Source organism: Camelina sativa, chromosome 9 (assembly GCF_030686135.1).
Source record: "Camelina sativa cultivar CO46 ecotype springtype chromosome 9, ASM3068613v1".
In the NCBI taxonomy this organism is placed as follows: domain Eukaryota; kingdom Viridiplantae; phylum Streptophyta; class Magnoliopsida; order Brassicales; family Brassicaceae; genus Camelina; species Camelina sativa.
The window spans coordinates 2,921,650-2,943,216 of record NC_141888.1 but is presented as its reverse complement, the minus strand read 5'-3'; the positions used below and the strand labels follow the sequence as shown (position 1 = coordinate 2,943,216).

General features: G+C 36.5%; 1 protein-coding gene across 1 annotated transcript; it reads left to right on the top strand.

Annotated features, from left to right (window-relative positions):
• The first annotated feature begins 7,181 nt into the window (after positions 1-7,181).
• LOC104710269 (lipoxygenase 2, chloroplastic-like) lies at positions 7,182-12,125 on the top strand. The gene is made up of 7 exons (XM_010426849.2): positions 7,182-7,722; positions 8,018-8,848; positions 8,944-9,029; positions 10,246-10,356; positions 10,435-10,736; positions 10,914-11,180; positions 11,287-12,125. Exons 1-7 carry the CDS (start codon positions 7,389-7,391, stop codon positions 12,044-12,046), a joined length of 2,691 nt encoding a protein of 896 aa, XP_010425151.1. The 5' UTR covers positions 7,182-7,388; the 3' UTR covers positions 12,047-12,125.
• Positions 12,126-21,567: the final 9,442 nt, after the last annotated feature.

Here is a 21,567-nt window from a genome sequence, read left to right as displayed (position 1 = left end):
TATATAGACCTTAAAATAAATATTCTAATAGAAATAACTGTTATAAAGAAAAATTAAAAAGTTAAATTATATGAGGAAAAACACACACACAAAAAAAAAAGCATCCTTCTCAGAAATAGATTACATTTGTAAATAAGCATTAAAATTCAATGAATTTATATGTGCATTAATATGAAATTTAACTAAAACCAGATACAAAGGCCATGAATGGCTGCTGGTTTTTAGATTTTTGTTTTTAGATTTTGGTTTTTAGCTTTTGGATTTTGGTTTTTGATTTTTTTTAGTTTTTTTATTTTTAGTGTAGATTTTAGTTTATGACTTGATTAGTTTTTGGTTTTTATGTATAATAATTATTTTTAAAATAATAAAATAATGATTATATGTTTTTTAAAAAATAAAAAAATACAATGATGCAGGAAAAAAACATACGTTGCACAAAAAAAATCTTTTCTTTTGTTTTAGAATTTAAGGAAATTAAAAAAAAAAAAAAAAAAGAGTTACGCTGGAAACCCACAAAATGTGGTTTTTAGATTTTATGAACAAAATGCTAAAATCTTCTAAAATCTGGTTTTTCTAAATTTTAGGAAATCTATTTTTTTCATAATCATGAATGGCTTAAAAATGGGTTTTACAGAATCTAAAGCCAAAAACTGATGTAAAATCAAACGTTAATTTTAGACTGGATGTTAATCAACTAAGTTAATTTTAGTCAAAGTTAATTTATCATTAAAATTAATTATTACACCAAAAGATAAAAATATGAAAATAAATCTAAAAAATAATGGTTATATTAATTAAACCTATTAAATTTTAAATTCAAAATGAAAAAAAAAACTAGAATATATATGGGTAAAAATCATGGAAAATTGTATATGCATGTGACAGCCTCTCTTCTGTTGATACGGAAGTTTCTAGTGTCATCTTCATAGTCTTTTCTAATTATGTGAACTAATAAAATAACTTTGACTAAAGTTTCTATCAATTTTTGTAGGAAAAAAATTACTAAACAATAATTAAATGAGTATATGTTATACATAAGAACTACTCTGGTTTCACATGTAGGGGTTATAATATGTTATGCATGTATCAAACCGTGGTAGACGGTTAAAGATCGTGGAGTTTAAATTGTATTCTCGAGTGTGTGTTGTAGATAAGTTTCAGCGGAAATTTTAAATGTACCAAAAACTAATTACGGATATGAAATTAGGAAAGAATTAAAGTATTTTTTTAAAATCCTAAGAAATTGAGAATTAGAATTCTTTGCGGAAACCTCGTTTTAAGCGGATTCGTGATAATGAATTGGCTGTTTTAAGGGTATGAGTTTGTAAATTATCCGTACACTCTTGACATATTTGATAGAATAATAACTTGAATTTTACTCTCTTTTTTTCATAGATAAAACAAAATTTGTTGTTGTTGATTATAGATAAAAAAAATTTTTGTTGACTATATTTAAAAATAGTTATAGATATTAATTTCGATTATGATACCAAATAACAACCGTAACTTTATAATAAAACTTAACAATACGTTCTAATTGTTATAGCCAGGAGGCAATGAAGTTTTTTGAGGCTACGAATTCAACTGGGTCGACAAAACCAAACTACATTATGACTTCCCGGTGTTCTCTTTATGTTTTATCTAGGAAACAATATATATAATATGCTTACCTGATTAATCTGCTTGGGAAGGCTGAGGCTGGAAGGGTCAACCAAACTACATTATGACTTCTCGGTGTTCTCAATATATGCTTGCCTGATTGATCTGCTTGGGAAGGCTGAGGCTGGAACCTGATAGGTTATATGATAGGTTATATAGAGAAAAACTGAAAAAGTTATATGATAGGTATTATATTTGTTGCATGCACGCAACCTTGAAGCTTCCACTTGTCGAAACTTCTTCCACATTTATTTCTCTGATCCTTCCACACTTATAACAATGACTCGAGCTGACCCTTCATATAACTTTTCATGCATGCAACTGGAAGCTTCCACTTGTTGACGCTTCTTCACCTACTGTCAGATATCTTATTATACCCAGCTATTAAATCATCAACATTATTTATATCCGGTCGTAAAGTCATCAACGAAGTTTATATCCTCCCGTACAATTTAGATAATTGTGTTTATTTTGGACTCCCCCTGGCAATCTCAAGCAATTATAAATTATGAATACGAATTATTAATCCCTTGTTAAGATTAGAATGTTGTATACGCAATTACTAATGACCACGAATTTGATATAAAGAAAATATCCTTCCGTAAAGACAAATTCATATATATTAAAATTGAAACTTTTCAGTAAGTTGACATCCACAACACCGTTTATTTTTTGGATTTTACTCGGTCGTGTTTTAGAACATGTTGTTTATGAGAAAACTTATATCCTTAAGTTTTGTGGTTCTCATCAGTGGGTAATAATATTAAATTATTTTAAAAATATTATTTTTTAAAAAACTATTTTTTGTTAGTTAAAGCATTTGATAAAAAAAATTCAAACTAACAAAAATGATAAAATTTTGTTTTATTAATAAAATATGGGCTTGTTAACAAAGAAAATATAAACAAAATTCAGTTTTTATATTGTATTTGTACGATAATAATAAAGTAGACTACCATTCTAAATTTGCTTTGAGGAAGTGTCACAGGTCACCGATACAACCACCATGTGTCTATAACCATCATATTGGTTTTTCTTCATCTTTGTTCAAAAATAAATGAAAAGCAAAAACCCATCCGAACCAAACCAACTATAACACTGAGCCCCGTAGATTTTTATCGAAGGAAAAACCATAGGTTTGGTCTTCAGCCACAAACAATTCAGCCTTTCATTGACCTCTGTTTTTTTTTCCAGTCTTACTTACATCCATATTCTGGGTCAATGGCAAGTAATCATTAGATTCTGGGTATATATTATATCAACTTCTCTTCAATTCATATGATAATGGTATCTTATAATATAAAATTGGATTTTCAAAGTTAGTTATTAACAGGATCATGATACATGTCAAGTATAATGATGAGATGTTAACACGTGTCAAAAAGTTATTATTTTTCAAAACAGCTAATCAGAAAATAACATTAAATCTACATAAAATTTACAAGTCTATATCTAAAAGAAAAATTCCTAAATCAAAAAAGAAAATTAAAAAAACTAATCTATTTTTCTTTGTACGCTAATTATATTATACGTGTTTTCTCAGTTAGATTTTGAGATGTATAAACAACAAAAAAATTATTAAGCATGTATATTATTACTAATCAATACATAGTGAATAAAAGTTTTAAAAAGAATAATATAAATTATGTCAAAAGAATTATTATTTTTGAAACGTAATAGGATAGCTAATTAAAAAAATAACGTTATATTTACATAAATTTACATATTTATATCAAAAATTTTGACTTTTGATTTTTGTTTTCTATATAATTTTGCTGATCATTTGTGCAGGTTCTTCTATGAAAACTATAAGATGTAATAAAATAGAATAAAAGTATATAAAGCCTGCTAATTTAATCGAGGATGGTGACATTGATGGAGGTTCCAAAAGTGATTCTACAGTTAGTGAGATTATTAGTTTGAAAAATTAGTCGGTGGTTGATGTTGCTGGTCAAAATCTAAAGTTTTCTCTTCTGAATAATGTTGGTGATTCTCATACTGATTTCAGAGCTGTTTGATCGAGTAATTGACAAGCGATTTTCAAATTTGGGAAGTTGGAACGGTAAACCGTTTAAAAATTGGTTTTAAACAAGATTTATGTGGTTTTCTATCGCAACTGGTTCGTAAACCGTTTAAACCCAGATATGTGGAGAAATATATGAGAACTTTTGTTCTCGGTAGAAATAAGTTGAGAATTTATGATTCGAGAATATATGAGGTAATAGTTTTAAGTAGTTTTGGTACAATGCAATATTTCTGAGGAGTAAATATGTCGTCGATGTTTAACGTGATTATGACATATGTCATGTTTGGGTTCTGTAAAGATTCTATTTTGTATATCTGAATTATCTAAAACTTATATATACCATCATGATTATAATTTTTAAATTTTTGTTTTCATGATGTTATATTAACTTTCTTTAAATTTCTCAAGTTTTATTGGGTTGGTCATAAAATCATTTTAATCGAGTAAATAATTTTCACCAGTTGTTCATCCAAAATATCTTTGGAACAACATAAAATATGTTTAATTTGTTCATAAGATATTTTGTAAGCGGTGATAAAAAGCATACTTTAACAATAAAATAATTTTGGGTGTACATGGTTACTAATGAGATGAGTAATGGACATATTTTTAATAGTAAAACATAGAATAAAATTGTACGTGGTTACTAATGAGATGTTTCTTTGATGAATTTTTTGCCTGTAAAATATTTTATGAATAAGTTGTGAAATGTTTTTCAAATTTGATAATAATAATATTCGTAATGATAAATATTTGACAAAAGTTTTTTTGGGATATAATTTACCTTTAAATTATTGTAATAATTGTTATATATATTAAAATATATAAATATAAATAAGCGTATGATGGTTAATACAAATATAATTTTTTTCTAACTAAAAATATTCATATATTTATATTTTAAAAAAATTATTTAAGGTTTAGGATTTATTTTTTTCAATAAATTTTAAACTTGCACATTTTGGGGACCCTAATCAAATATATTTTAATATTATATACAACCAAAATGTGTATCTAAAATTTTAACAGCCGCATAATTAAAAATTTATGCAAAAATAATACTAATCTAATTTTTTTAAACAATTGCAAGTGCCCTTGGTCCTCCTCATCAGCTCCGGGACGGGATCTTCTCGGCCTTTATCTTATTCGTTGTTAAACTAAAGCCACCTGAAGATTGTATCTAATAAAATAAAATATAATAAAACCTTTTTGAGAGTTGTGTTTTTTCTTTTTTGTAAGTAAATACTTCAAGATTCTTCTTGACCAACGAACAAAGATGTTTGCTGATCATTAATCAAATCAACAATTATCCAACTCTCTCATTTTTTTTGTCATTTCTTTTTCGTTTTCATTTTTTTCCTATCTCGATTTGGTTTGGGTTGATTATCCCCAAATTACTGTTTTAAGAAAATTGTATTTTTGAAAAGAAATATCATCGTAATCTCATAAACTTAATTCAAGTCTATTAATTTTTCTCTTTATCAAAAAAAAAAAAAAAAAGTCTATTAATTTTTCTTTTTTCAACCATTAGGCCACAGTTGATTGGTCCATTAGCCAAATTCCTACATTTGTAGGAGCCATGACTCAATCCCGAAGGTGATGGTGCCTTCTACAAATGGACTTACCTCCTGCCACTGCACTAAGATCACTTCACTTCAAGTCTATTAATTATGAACAAATATAAATTATTAAGAGAAAAATAGTAGATGTAAATTTATAACATTAACCATTCAAACAAAAAGTTGCTGATTAGATTATCTACGTATGTAATCTTGCCTTCAGATCAACCATGAATTAATATGCATAATAATTTTACACTGTCCGCACACATACATGAATCTATATATACATTTGAGAAAAAAAAACTTCGGAGTTTCAACCTTTTTGTAAGATCATGCTATACTTACAAAAATTCTAAAATCAATTATAGATGATATTTAAAAGATAAGGAAACCTCTCAATCTAATTAAAACATAAATATGTGATTCTATTTTCACTTTTATTTGATTTTATATTTAAATTATTTTGAATTATTATAGAATATATTTAGTTGATAAAATTTATGATTTTTCTGCATATGAAGTAATTTAACTTTTTTAGACAGATATATATTATCCAACCGATGAATAAACAAAATATTTATATAATGTCTCACATCGCCTAAAAAATATGGGCAAACATTTAAAGTCATGATATAAAAGAAAGACCAAAATGATTTCGAGAACAGATAAATAAGAAGCTTGATTTAATAGGGATTCAAATTTTAAAAAACTTATTCGGCTTTTTCGAGTACTTTTTATTTTAAAGAATATAAAAATTTTAGAAATTTCAAATTATTATAAATATTTAAAATTAAAAAATATTGTAAATATTATAGTTTATGAGAAATTTAAATATTAGAAATATTTGAATATTAAAAAATTATAAATTTACAAAAGATTTAAGATAAAGTTTAAATACAAAACATTTAAAATAAAGTTTAAATATTATAAATATGTCAACTTTTAAAAAAATATAAACTTTACAAAACATTAAACATAAAGTTTAATTATTATAAAAGTGAAACTTTATAAAACATTACGAAATTTATCATGCGATGTACCGCGAGTTAAAATATCACGAGACGGGGTATGTGAAGGATGGAGTTGGGTTAATATTCATATAAATTTTAAATAGTATAAATTCGATGCTACACGGAAAAAAATATATTTCATTATTTTGTTAACAATATCAATATTAGAGTAATAGACGTATCTAATTAAGTTGAAGAAATTAATATTATATAAAAATAAATTGTTATACAGTATACCATGGGTTAAATTATAGAATTAACAATAAAAATATAATTAAACAAAGCAGATAAAATTAACAAACAAAAGTTAATTTTGTTAACAAATAACTTATTATGCGGTGTACTTGTGGGTCAAAATTTAGTTAATATGCATAAGTGTAACCATTTATTAGTTATCTTGGATTCTCTATAAATATTATGTAGATTGGAGATAATTGCCAACATTTATATATAAACATGTATGGTATATTAAAAAGTAGAGATGGGTTGGAGATGCTGTAAATGCTAGCATTATTGTTTGGGAATGTACCAATCGTTCACTTCTCAAAGTAAATCTGCCACTTTGCATAATTAAGAATATTGGTAATGTTTGGCTCTACCCTCAGCGACTGTACCTACACATTTTATTTTGGTTTTATTTTTAGTAGAACCAAAACCTAATGGTTCCTCCAAAAAAGTTTATAATTGCAAATTCATAAAGATGGTAAAGAGCTGCATTCTTGGCGATTTTTACTACTATTTACCTTGTTCTTTTTTCTTTTTCTGTTTATGAATGTAAAATTATATTCACACACACAAAAAAAGGTTTGACAACAAGCTTAACAGCATAAGTTTTAGAGATATTTGTTGATCTTGTTTGCCTTGTTTTAGATACTGTTTAAGATTGCAATAGAAGTCCATCACTTTCACCCGGTGGACCTCTGTGTCACATTAATGTCCTACGCTACATTAATGTAGCACAGTACCATTCTCTTCAAGTTTTTGAAACGTTGTGTATTCATTTATCAAAACATATACTCGTGTCTGTTTTATCAAATACAGCTGTATTAAAAATATATTTTTCAAACTGGTATAAATAGATGCAGTGGAGATAAAGAGGTATGCAAGCAATATAGAAGAGATAAAAAAAAAATGTTTTGTAGAGAGTCGTCCTCGAGTTTTCTGCCCTTGAACGTAGCAAAGAGTCTCAGTCCTCTGTTCCCTGAACCACCTGCACTCATCAACCCCATCTCCTCAGGACGTCGAGACAAGCTTCCTCGTCCAAACCTCAGAGGACGATGGAAGGTCACTGCCTCACGATTTAATATTGAAAAGATTGGTGAAATAGTGAAAAAGTCCGTTACGAAAATCAAAGTAAAGGGATTTATATCTGCCCAAGAATCGTTGCTGCATGGCGTAGCTGATCAGCCTGATATCGGTGACAGATCTCTACTTGTCGAGCTTTTTAGCACCGAGATGGACCCGCGTGAGTACATAGTTTTTTTTTTTCCTTCCGTTAACTGGTTTTATTTTAAATTTAAGTTTAAAGTAAATGGATATTATAAGCATTTGTGACAGAACTAGAGGCCTTAAAAAAAAAAGTTCGCCTACGCATGTGCTTCTCAACCAGTACTAGAGACATGAATTATTTTTGTTAGTAACATTACAAGATGCGTTAGCACATGAATAATCATACATTAATTTTTGAAAATAAGGAGCTAGGTAGCACATCTAGAGGATATCTATGAATAAATAATGTTATCCAAGTATACATATGTCAGTGACAGGGATGGAGAAGGATCCGGTAAAAGACTACGCACAACGTGTATGGTCTAAAGTCCCTTATGAGAAGTACGAGTGCGTGTTTGAGGTGCCTGAAGACTTTGGAACCGTGGGGGCTATTAGGGTTCAAAATCAATACCATAAAGAGATATTCCTCACGGATATGGAGCTTGAGTTACCAGACGGGTTCGTTACGTTTACATGTAACTCATGGGTGGCCCCGAAGTCCGTTGATCCAGCCATGCGGATATTCTTCTCCAACAAATCCTACTTGCCTTACCAAACCCCGGAGCCTCTTAAACGGTTTCGAAAAGAGGAGCTAGATACCTTACAAGGAAAGAATCGCGAGCAAGTTGGTGAATTTACCATGCATGAGCGTGTTTACGACTATGACACGTACAACGATTTGGGAGACCCTGACAATTATCCTGAACTTGCTCGTCCGGTAATTGGAAGCCTATCACATCCGTATCCAAGGCGTTGCAAAACTGGTCGCAAACGTTGCGATTCTGACCCCTCCTCAGAGCAACGCTACCGCGACGGGGTTAATTTCTATGTACCGAGAGACGAGGAGTTCTCTATAGCTAAGGGCACTTCATTCACAGCCAGTGCCATCTTGGCAGCTCTTCCCTCCGTGCTCCCACAGCTAGAGTCTCTGTCTTATCCCCATTTGCCTTTTCCACACTTCAAGGCCATTGAAAATCTTTTTGAAGAAAGCATCGATATTCCTAAGGATGCTGACTTTTTACAATATCTCCCGAGACTCATCAGAGCTTGTATTGAAGCTAGCGATGATATTCCCCAGTTTGATGCCCCAGTTCTCATTAAGAGTACCTACCCTTTTTAGTCGCGATCCATTATATTATTCCAACTATATATATACTCTCTAGCCTACAATGTAACTCACTTTCCAATATTGATTCAGATGATAGGTTTTCATGGTTACGAGACGATGAGTTTGCTCGCCAGACACTTGCAGGCCTTAATCCCTATAGCATTCAGCTAGTTCAAGTAAGCTACATACGTCTTTAACTAATAAGTTCTGTTCCGCTTGTTCCATTAAAGCAATAGCCATATCTAAAATTAGAGTGAAATAGAACTATTCATTTCTCTGTTTTTAGAGTACAAAATTGATCATTTAATCATTTGTGGGATAATAGCTACCAAAAATAAATCATTTGTGTGATAATATATTAGTGATGCTGATTACAAAGTGAAGTACTAGTTATTCACTTTTCTATTTATGTATTCTAATGAAGTTTTATTTCTATTCCACATTTATTTAATAATATTAGTAATTTGATTGAATATTTCCAAATTTTCGACAAAAAAAAAACATAAAAGTAAAAGGAAAATTCCCAAAAAAAATCCAGTTAATTTTTGTTTGCATGTTTAATACCTAATACTTTATGGTTGGAATAAAAATACATGAAATATTAAATCGGAATAAAAGTACACGGGACTGAACAGAACGTAGATATCATTTACTAGCCAGTGGTAGATATCAATCACACCTAGTTAAATAGATATATATAAACTATTTACATTATTTCTAGAATGTATGGACTTAGTCTACTGGCAATGTGTTGTCTTTTTAACGACTAAACCAAGGTTGGAGTCCTTCCATCTCTTCATTTAGTTTTTTTTTCCTCCATTCGCCATCTCCTTCTTCTACCTCCTCATTGCTTAACACAATGCTCCTCCTATGTTGAAAAACTACTACGACCAGAGCCGCCATCCTTCTCGGTTAAGTCCACCACCGCGATTGTCCCTAGTTGTTGTAGATATGAAATCCAAAAAAATGGAGGAGGATAGGAGGAGTTGAATCCGGATTCAGATAGTTGTGAAACTCAGACATTACAGTTAGACTAAGACAATATCTCAAGAAGATAATGTAAACAGGCTGTATATATCTAATTAACCATGTGTGATTTAAATACAACGCCGGTCCGTAATGGCTGTTCCCGGGTTGGAATCTACCAACAATTTAAAGATAATGTTTTATTTGGCACCAATTTAATATTTTATGTATTTTCATTCCAATAAATAAATATTAGGTATTAAATGTTCAAATAAAAATTAGTTGTATTTTTTTGGAATTTTTTCCTAAAAGTAAATGATTTTAATTTTAAAAATTTTAAAGTACACGGTTGTTCCAATAACGCAAACTTCCAATCTATTTAGAGTAAAAAGTAGATCTAACCATTAGATGATCTTTGTAATCCAGGAGTGGCCGTTGAAAAGCAAACTAGACCCAGCCATTTATGGTGATCCCACCTCACTCATTACTTCGGATGTCGTGGAAAGAGAACTTAAAGGAATCATGTCTTTTGATGAGGTAAGATTATTAACATGTTACTGTGTATATGGAAAATTTCTTGAACGAATCATCAAATGTATCATGTAATGCATACAGGCTTTAAAGAATAAGAGACTGTTTACGCTGGATTATCACGATTTGCTTCTACCGTATGTGAACAAAGTGAGAGAGTTAAATAATACCACCTTATATGCTTCTCGAACACTATTCTTCCTCAGCGATGATAGCACATTGAGGCCTGTTGCCATTGAGTTGACTTGTCCACAAAATATCAACAAGCCTCAATGGAAGCAAGTCTTCACTCCAGGCTATGATGCTACCTCATGCTGGCTATGGAGTCTTGCTAAGACTCATGTTACTTCTCATGATGCTGGTTATCATCAGCTTATTTCCCATTGGTATTAAAATCACTCTTTTATTTCAAAATAGATGATCCTCTCATATATACTGTTTTTCATTAAGAGAATAGATATAATATTTTCCGTTATTTACATTTAAAAAAAAAAATTTATTACATTACATGCATGTGAAGACATAGTAACTACTAACTAGTAAAGATATGGTTAAATATACAGGTTGAGGACTCACTGCTGTATGGAGCCATACATAATAGCTGCAAACAGACAGCTAAGTGCCATGCATCCCATCTACAGGCTTTTGCATCCTCATTTCCGCTACACCATGGAGATCAACGCTCGTGCACGCCAAAGTCTTATCAATGCAGGTGGAATCATTGAAACTTGTTTTTGGCCCGGGAAATATTCAATAGAGCTAAGTTCAGACGTCTATGATAAACTATGGAGGTTTGACATGGAAGGCTTACCTGCCGATCTCATCAGAAGGTTTTTTTTATATATATTTTAAAAATTTTATACATCACCACGCAATTTTTTTTTTTTTTTACAAAGCTAGTTAAAGTCTTTTTACATAAAACATTTGTGGTATAAGGGGGATGGCTGAGGAAGATGAGACTGCAAAACATGGAGTACGCTTGACGATACCAGACTACCCATTTGCAAATGACGGTCTAATATTGTGGGATGCAATTAAGGAATGGGTGACAGACTATGTGAAATACTATTATCCAGATGCAGGACTGATCATGTCAGACGAGGAACTCCAAGGATGGTGGAGTGAAGTGCGGAACGTAGGGCACGAAGACAAGAAAAACGAACCTTGGTGGCCTGTCCTCGAAACACAAGATGACTTGATTAATGTGGTAACGACGATTGCGTGGGTCGCCTCAGGTCACCATGCAGCTGTGAATTTTGGACAGTATGGATATGGAGGATACTTTCCCAACCGACCAACCACAACAAGGATAAAAATGCCTGTGGAACAACCAACAAATGAAGAGCTAAAGGAGTTCTATGAGGCGCCAGAAAAAGTGATGCTTAGTACATACCCATCGCAGAAACAAGCGACGTTAGTGATGGGAACTTTGGATCTTTTATCAGCTCATTCACCTGATGAAGAGTACATCGGAGAACACCCAGAAGCATCTTGGGCCAACGAACCTATCATCTATGCTGCTTATGAACGTTTCAAAGGCAGGCTCCAATATCTAGAAGGAGTGATAGATGAGAGAAACGTGACCCTTTCTCTAAAGAATAGAGCGGGAGCTGGTGTAGTTAATTATGAGCTTTTGAAGCCCACCTCTAAGTGTGGTGTTACAGGAATGGGTGTTCCCTACAGTATTTCTATTTAATCTATGCATTTTCTTTCTCTCAGTTGCCTTCCTTATCAACCAATAAGATCTTTCTAGATAAATAAATCTTTTGGAGCCATGCGTTTTCACTTGGTTTTTATTAGGCAGCAGATCATGATGAATAAAAAGAAATACAAGCATACAATAGTACATAATTAGCTAGATGATAACATAAAAATACAAGCACTGCACAGTGCGGAAAAATATTTATGTAAATTTTGATTTATTAGTTACAAAATAATAGTATTATCTTTATTTGATTTATTCTACGTATTTTATAATTTATAAATTTAATTTACTTAGTTTCACACTTCTGTTTAGACTATAGTAGGTAAAATAAACTTAATGACTTACCATTATTAGGTTTTGGGTATAATTGCTTAATTTTTTTAGAATTCGTAGAATCAAGAAAACCCTTATTTACTTGTGATTCGATTTACAGTTTGTAGCGGTATTGAGTCACCGTAAAAAATTAAATAAAGTGCAAGAAAATTATATATATGAGTGGGAGGTAGAATGAAGTATAACAAAATATTTTTGTTACTAAAACTCGATCTCAGTGCAAAATCATAAATTTTGAATATTTATAAGTATCAAATAAGTTAACCCGTAAAATATATATAAGTTTTGAATAATGTGACAGGACAATATATTACCTCTCATACGATAGAGAATTTAGTCGATATATTAATCACCTCATTATATTAAATTATATATATCAAATCCTCTCAAATTTTGAATTAATTTGTGAATGAGCAAAATCTTTTTGAAAATTAGATCATCAATTGTAAAAACATTTCTAAAAAAAAATTGTAACCCGCACTGTTTAGATAGTGGAGGTTTAACAGTTTTCTGTGGATAATTATTTTTATTTTTATTTCGAATGATCAAAATAATATTATGATTGATCATAACTATTATTTACGATTTTCTAGTAAAAAATTTGAGATTAAGGTTAAAATTATGTGTAAGAAAGATTGGATTTCTAGTTATTCAAATATCATATGTTATAATCTAATATTAATGTTATGAATAATTGTTTTACTGATACTATTGACAAAAGTAGGTTTTTTAATTTTAATTGATTAAAATATCTTTATTATAAAATTTCAATTTTCTGAGTTGATTTATGAATAAATGTATTCTGAATTATTTTTTGTATAAATTCTATTAATACGGATTAGGTTCAAAATAAAAAGCATTAACTTATGTAAAATTGGAAACACTATACTTTTGATACCTTGTTATGATTTTGATAATTTTTAATCAAACAAAGGAAAAAATCTGTTGAAATCATGATTTAAGCCTCTTCATTGTTTAAAAGTTAAACAATTCTTAATATATTATATAAGTAATGTGTTGAAAATAAAAGAAAACAATTAAAAAGGCAACTATAATGAGTATATCTTGACTAAAGAATATTTCATTCTAGATAGTTAGCACATGGAAATGTATAGATAGTTACATTTACTTAGTTTTATAATATGAATTCAACACGTTTTGGCTACATGATACAATGTTGTATCTTAGTTTTAAAATATATATATCATTATTAAACAATTTAGAGATGCATATATTTAATCTTAGTTTTATCAATAAAATTAAGTTTTGTAATTGTTCTAAATAGTTTATTATCGTTTTCTAAGATTTCTGAAACAATAAATGAATTATGTTAAAATAATTTCAAAACTATTGGGTTATAAAAAAATAAAATCGTTTTATAAGATTTATTATTGTTTTGAAATATTGTTGAAAAATATCTCTATCATATATTTACGTGAAACAATTAAGATTTTACGTAACCAAGATTTTTTCTGATGTTATAAGATTTTTTGAGTTGAAAAATAAAAAGAAAACAATTAATAAACACTAAAAAATGGGTTCGACGTGCTCGACCTTCGGTGATGTAACATCCGCGAACCAAAAATTTGTTTTTGGGGATGGGTGTCGATGGACACCAAGGTGGTGTCCGTCGACACCACTTATTTCCGGTTCGACCAGATTGGAGTTTTGATCGATTTGGTTCGGTTTGATTTAAGGAAACCATTGGACCGAGGTTTAAAAGAAAGAAAACGACCTAGGGTCGTGTTTTTGGTGGTCTTACGCCGTTTGAGAGAAAAAGAAAGGAGAAAAACAGTTCCTAAGGTTCTTGAGAGAGTTTGTGAGATTTCAAGGCATTTTTGGTGAGATCCTGCTGTGGGATTGAAGATCCAAGGCTAGGAACGTGTTGGAAGGTTGCTGGGAGTGTTGGATTCGTTTCTTTTGGTCTAAATCTTCCTTCAAAGAGGTGAGTGCATGATCATGGCTAATCTAAGCCTTTGATTCCCTTGTTCTTGCTTGTTGTTGCTTGTTTGTGTGTTTTCTTGCTGGGAATTGGTTGACACAGGTTCCTATGGAGGTATAAGGCTTGGATTTTGAGTATTGGACGATTTGGAGGAGATTTGGGAGCAAGATTCGACTCTCGACTTCGCGCGGATCGCAGTTGCAGAGGGAGTGTCGATCGATACCACTTGGTGTCAGTCGACACCAGCAAATTGGGCATCGATCGACACTGTGGGGTAGTGTCGATCGACACCATTGAGCCAGTGTTGGTCGACACTAGGCTGGTGTCGGTCGACACCTCCCTTCCAGCGAGACGATGTTTGATTTCCGGGTTTGTGTGTTTGTTTGTTGCTTGTTTTGGAACTTTGGAATCATTGTTGCTTGTGTGTATAGCCCAGTAGATGGGAGAATTGCCTCACTGAGTGTTTATCAAATACTCATGCATCTCAATTTGTGTTTGTGGTGCAGGTAAAGGCAAAGTGTGATCGTGGAATCAAGGCAATGAAGAGGAGGATGTTCTAGGGACTCGATTGGATGTTGTCTGGCATTGCTAGGTTGCTAGAGTTGAGTCAATAGAAACATTGCTAGGTTGCTGGTTCCTTGTTTCTTGTTGTTTGGTATTTGGTTATTGCTTGTGCTATGGTATTGGGTTGTTATTGGATTATTATTAGTTTATTATTGGATATTGGTATTTATTATTCCGCTGTTGATTGTGAATGTGGTTAGGTGGCTAGTGAGTATGAGACCACTAGTTGTAGTTTATTTATATATATTTATTATTTATTATTAAAAAAAAAAAGGGTCGGTCGTTTCATTTTGGTATCAGAGCCCTTACGGTTCTAGGTTTGGGTTCACTAAGTTTCTGTTGTAGATGTTTGGGATTTGCATGCTTGATTGATTATGTGAGTAAGTCAATTGTGTGTGGCATGGAGTCCTAGAACATCCTCTTCGAGCCGATTGTGTGATTCCACGGTGAGTTTATGTTTCATGTGTTATAATAGAAATTGTTTGCTTAGCCTTCTGTTCATGGTAGTGCAGATGGTTAGAGATGAGGCTGTGGCTGGTCGAGGTCGTGGGCGCGGACGTGGTCGTGGACGCAGACGTGGTCGTGGTAGGGGCAGAGTCCCAGTGGTTAGTGAGACCGAGGACCAGAGTGTGACAGCTGAGGGTGTTGGCGAGTCGCAGGATGTTCCGGGGGATTCCGTGAGTGTGGCAGGTGGGGGCGGTGTTGATGCTCCAGTGGCCGGTGATGCTAGGGTTCCGGGTGTGGGAGTCCCAGCGGGTGGAGTCCTTGGTACTGACTTTGCGGCTATGCTAGCACAGGTGTTAGAGCGGTAACCACCAGTGGTACCGGCTCAGGCTCAGGTAGTGCCACCAGTGGTGGCGGAGGAGCGGCAGCCAGTGGTTGCGGATGTGGGAGAGCATGGACGTTATTTGGCTATGCTCAAGGAGATGAAGGGTCTGTTCACTGAGAGGTTTTTGGGTGGTACAGATCCTACTGCTGCGGATGCTTGGAGGACGAGTGTGGAACGTAACTTCCATACTCTGAGATGTCCTGAGGAGTTTTGGGTAGACATAGGGGTCTACTATTTGGGTGGTGATGCTGAGTTGTGGTGGAGATCAGTGGCTGCTAGGAGAGTGCAGCGGGAGATGACTTGGGCTGACTTCGTCTTGGAGTTCAACCGCAAGTATTTCCCTAGGGAGGCATTGGACTAGTTGGAGGTGCAGTTCCTTCAGATATCTCAGGGGACGCGGTCAGTGCGGGAGCTGGACTTGGAGTTCAGTCGACTTCTATGTTATGGGGGTCAGGCTATGGAGTCTGAGGAGGCTCAGATCAGGAGGTTTTTGAGGGCTCTACGTGATGACTTGAGGGTTCACTGTAGAGGGCGGAGTTATGCTACGCGTGCAGAGCTGGTTGAGACTGCAGCAGAGATTGAGGAGGATATCCGGGCACAGTCAGTGGCGGTAGCTCCAGCAGTTCAGCCTAGTAAGGCTCAGTAGCAGGGTGGTTCTAGCAGGGGCAGTAGGCATGCTCAGGGAACCAAGAGGAAGTGGGAGGCTACGCAGGAGCCGAGTGGTGCGGGTTGCTTCAGTTGTGGGAGCAAGGATCACAGGGTTGCTAGTTGTCCCAAGAGGAGTGTTCCGACGACAGGACCTCGGGTATGTTATCATTGTAGGGAGACAGGGCACATCAGGCCTTTTTGTCCCAAGTTGCAGCCGGCAGTAGTGGCAGCGTTGCAGCAGGTGCAGCCTGGAGGTCAGCAGGTGGCACGGATTGAGCAGACGCCACGTGCTTACACGACAGTAGAGACTGGTGGAACCAGTGCCGGGGCGATCACAGGTATAATTTCTAGTACTTAATCTTTGTGAATTTAGTAGGGTCAGATTTTATGTTTCCTGTGATAAAGTGTTAGGTTCTCAACACATGAGGTTTGTGTAGGGACCTTGTTGGTGGGCGGGTTTAAGTCCCATGTTATGTTTGATTTTGGAGCTTCTCATAGCTTCATTACTCTAGAGTGCGCAGAGTGTGCGGGGATCAGCGGGGATCCTGGAGAGCGTGCAGGAGTTATCAGAGTTGCGGGAGGCGAGTTCATGAGAGTGATTGGATGAGCCAGAAGAATTGATATTCAGATCGCAGGAGAGTCGTGGCCAGCAGATTTGCTTATCAGTCCAGTGGAGCTGTATGATATTATTCCCGGGATGGATTGGTTGCATCGGCATAGGGTGCATTTGGATTGCCACCGGGGTAGAGTGGAGTTTGAGCGTTCAGGAGGGAAATTGGTTTTTCAGGGTATTAGACCGACTTCGGGGAGTCTCGTGATCTCAGCCATTCAGGCTGGGAAGATGATCGAAAAGGGCCGTGAGGCTTATCTGGTTACTATATCTATGCCAGAGTCAGTGGGGAAGTCTACGGTTAGCGGTATTCCGGTAGTGGAGGAGTTTGAGGATGTGTTTGAGGATGTGTTTCAGTCCTTGCAGGGATTACCACCATCTCGGTCGAATCCTTTTACCATTGAACTGGAACCGGGGACGACACCGTTATCCAAGGCTCCTTATAGAATGGCTCCAAAAGAGATGGTAGAGCTGAAGAAGCAGCTAGAGGATCTGTTGAGTAAGGGATTCATCCGTCCTAGTGTATCACCGTGGGGAGCGCCGGTGTTGCTTGTGAAGAAGAAGGATGGGAGTTTCAGGTTGTGTATTGATTATCGGGGATTCAACAAGTACCCTCTTCCTAGGATCGATGAGTTGTTGGATCAGTTGAGGGGTGCTACTTGGTTCTCCAAGGTAGATCTGGCATCGGGTTATCATCAGATACCGATAGATGAGGCAGATGTGAGGAAGACTGCTTTCAGGACGAGGTATGACACTATGAGTTTGTGGTGATGCCTTTTGGATTGACTAACGCGCCAGCAGAGTTTATGAGATTGATGAACATCGTGTTTCAGGAGTTTCTGGATGTGTCTGTCATCATTTTCATCGACGATATTCTGGTTTATTCTAAGAGTCCTGAGGAGCATGCAGTGCATTTGAGGGCAGTTATGGAGAAGCTGCGGGAGCAGAAGTTGTTTGCTAAGTTGAGCAAGTGCAGTTTTTGGCAGCGTGAGATGGGCTTTCTGGGTCACATTGTTTATGCAGAGGGGGTTTCTGTGGATCCAGAGAAGATTCAGGCTATCAGAGATTGGCCTAGACCGCAGAATGCCACAGAGATCAGAAGTTTCCTTGGATTGGCAGGTTACTACAGGAGATTTGTGCAGGGGTTTGCTAGCAGAGCACGTCATATGACCAAGTTGACAGGGAAGGATGTTCCTTTGGTCTGGTCAGAAGAGTGTGAGGAAGGCTTTGCAAGCCTGAAGGAGATGTTGACTACTGCGCCAGTGTTGGCTTTGCCTGAGCAGGGAGAACCCTATGTGGTTTATACAGATGCATCTAGAGTTGGTTTGGGGTGTGTTCTGATACAGCATGGGAAGGTGATTGCCTATGCTTCACGGCAGTTGCGGGTGCATGAAGGCAACTATCCTACTCATGATTTGGAGATGGGTGCTGTAGTTTTTGCCCTGAAGATTTAGAGATCTTATCTTTATGGTGCAAAGGTACAGGTGTTTACAGATCATAAGAGCCTAAAGTATATATTCACTCAGCCTGAGCTGAATTTGAGACAAAGGCGGTGGATGGAGCTTGTGGCGGATTATGATTTAGAGATAGCCTATCATCCTGGTAAGGCTAACACGGTTGCAGATGCTCTGAGTCGGAAGAGGGTAGCTTCGGCTCAAGAGCATGAGATGGAATCTCTGGTAGGGGAGACCAGTGCTTTGAGCTTATGTGCTGTTTCACAGGAACCGTTGGGTTTAGAAGCAGTAGATAGAGCAGATCTTCTGAGTAGAGTGCGGTTGGCTCAGGAGAAGGATTTGGGGCTGGTGAATGCCTCTAAGGATGTGGATTCAGAGTATCAGGTCTCAGAAAATGGTACTATCTTGGTGCACAGTCGGGTTTGTGTGCCCAAGGATGAGGAGTTGAGGCAGGAGATTCTGAGAGAGGCTCATGCGAGCAAGTTGTCCATTCATCCATGAGCGACTAAGATGTACCGTGACCTCAAGAGGTACTATCATTGGGTCGGGATGAAGAAGGACGTTGCTAGTTGGGTTTCGAGGTGCGATGTGTGTTAGCTAGTGAAGGCTGAGCATCAGGTTCCTGGCGGGTTACTGAAGAGTCTACCCATTCCTGAGTGGAAGTGGGATATGATCACTATGGACTTTGTGGTAGCATTGTCAGTGTCACGGACCTTTGATGCTATTTGGGTCATTATGGACCGGTTGACTAAGTCAGCACATTTTCTGGCCATTAAGAAGACTGATGGAGCAGCGTTCTTGGCTAAGAAGTATGTGAGAGAGATAGTCAGATTGCATGGGGTGCCAGCGAGCATTGTGTCTGACCGAGATTCTAAGTTCACTTCGGTGTTCTGGAAGGCATTTCAGGCAGAGATGGGCACTAAGTCGCATATGAGTACAACTTATCATCCCCAGACAGATGGATAGTCTGAGAGGACGATCCAGACGCTGGAGGATTTGCTGAGGATGTGTGTGTTGGATTGGGGTGGCCATTGGGCAGATCACCTGAACCTGGTAGAGTTTGCTTACAACAACAGCTATCAGGCGAGTATTAAGATGGCTCCTTATGAGGCTTTGTATGGGAGACCATGTCATACACCATTATGCTGGACTCAGGTGGGGGAGAGGAGCATGTTTGGTGCTAGTTTTGTTCAGGAGACCTCAGAGAAGATTCGGGTTCTCAAGCTGAATATGAAAGAGGTTCAGGATAGACAGAGGAGTTATGCTGATAAGAGGAGGAGAGATCTTGAGTTTCAGGTAGGAGACAGAGTGTACCTCAAGATGGCCATGTTGCGGGGTCCGAACAGGTCATTGTCAGAGACTAAGTTGAGTCCGAGGTATATGGGTCCATTCAGAGTGATTGAGCGGGTTGGACCAGTAGCATATAGATTGGAGTTACCTGAGGTGATGCGTGCATTCCATAAGGTTTTCCATGTGTCTATGTTGCGGAAGTGTCTCCGTGAGGGTGAGCAGGTGTTGGCTAAGATTCCTGAGGATCTTCAGCCTAACATGACCTTGGAGGCGAGACCAGTGAGGATTCTCGAGAGGAGGATCAAGGAACTTCGGAAGAAGAAGATTCCTTTGATGAGAGTCCTGTGAGACTGTGATGGTGTTGAGGAGCAGACTTGGGAGCCTGAGGCAAAGATGAAGGCAAGGTTCAAGAAGTGGTATGAGAAGCAAGCCGCGACTTGAGCTTGTTTAGCCTGGTCCCATCTGTAATCCGTGGCTGGAGCGGGAATGGAGTATTCCAGCCTATCTCTCTTGTTACTCGGTCGCTTGGGGTGGTTGGTTATGCGACTCAGTAACGAGATGAGGTGGTGTTCGGGGTACAAAGTTTCCGTGAGGCGGGGTTTTAGAGGAAATTTTTCTGAAATAGAAGTTTCCAAAAGTGGAAGTTTCCAAAAATGGAAAGTGCTAAATATGGAAAGTTTTACGGGAGTTAGAATTTGTCCATTTTAGCGGTAGAGAGCCTTGCAGGGGCTTGTGTGTGGCCTTAGTGGCGGACTTTTGAGTCAGTGTGCCATGTGCGGCGGTCTTTTTAGACATTGTGTGGTCTTTGTGATGGGCTTTTTAGCCAGAGTGTCTTTGTGACGGTCCTTTTTAGGACATTTGTTTGGCCTTGGTGGCGGTCCTCTTTAGGACATTTGTTTGGCCTTTGTGGCGGGCTGTTTAGCCAGAGTGTCTTTGTGACGGTCCTTTGGGACAGATGGTCTTTGTGACGGTCCTTCGGGACAGATGGTCTTTGTGACGGTCCTTCGGGACAGATGGTCTTTGTGACGGGCTTTTTAGCCAGAGTGTCTTTGTGACGGTCCTCTTTAGGACATTTGTTTGGCCTTGGTGGCGGTCCTCTTTAGGACATTTGTTTGGCCTTGGTGGCGGTCCTCTTTAGAACATTTGTTTGGCCTTGGTGGCGGTCCTCTTTAGGACATTTTGTTTGGTCTTGGTGGCGGTCCTCTTTAGGACATTTTGTTTGGCCTTAGTGGCGGCCCTTGTGGCAGGTATATGATCCTTGTGCGGTCATGCGGTATTCCAGTGAGGGGATATGTGGTTGGTAGGACATTGAGATGTTTTACGCGAGCCACGGGAAGGAAACTTGGATAGGGATAGGACTCAGACGTGTTCAGAATCGTTTGCTCGCGACTCTTGGAGGACTTAGGTTCGCCTAGTACTGCCATATTCAGAGACTTTGTGACTTGGGAATATGGTTGGTATATCGACTTCGGATGACGATCCGGGGGCGCGCTGTAGGGTGACAACATGAGAGACGAGTTGGATTTTCCTCATATATTATGGCATGCGGGTTTAGGCCCGATGAGGAGCCAACATTTGGCATGCAGACTTAGGTCTGATGAGGAGCCAATAAAAACTCAAGGTTTAGGCCTATGAGTAAAGGAAAGTCCAAAAGTCGAGAGCAAATGACGCCTGGAGCGTGAGTCTATCGCCTAGAGGTGACCTTCTGTAGATCGGTCGGAGGAGTGCGGGCCGTGGAGACGGCTGCACAGGAGTCCTTGGCTGATGGTTGTTCGAGATTCGAGGACGAATCTAGATTGGTGGGGGAGAATTGTAACATCCGCGAACCAAAAATTAGTTTTT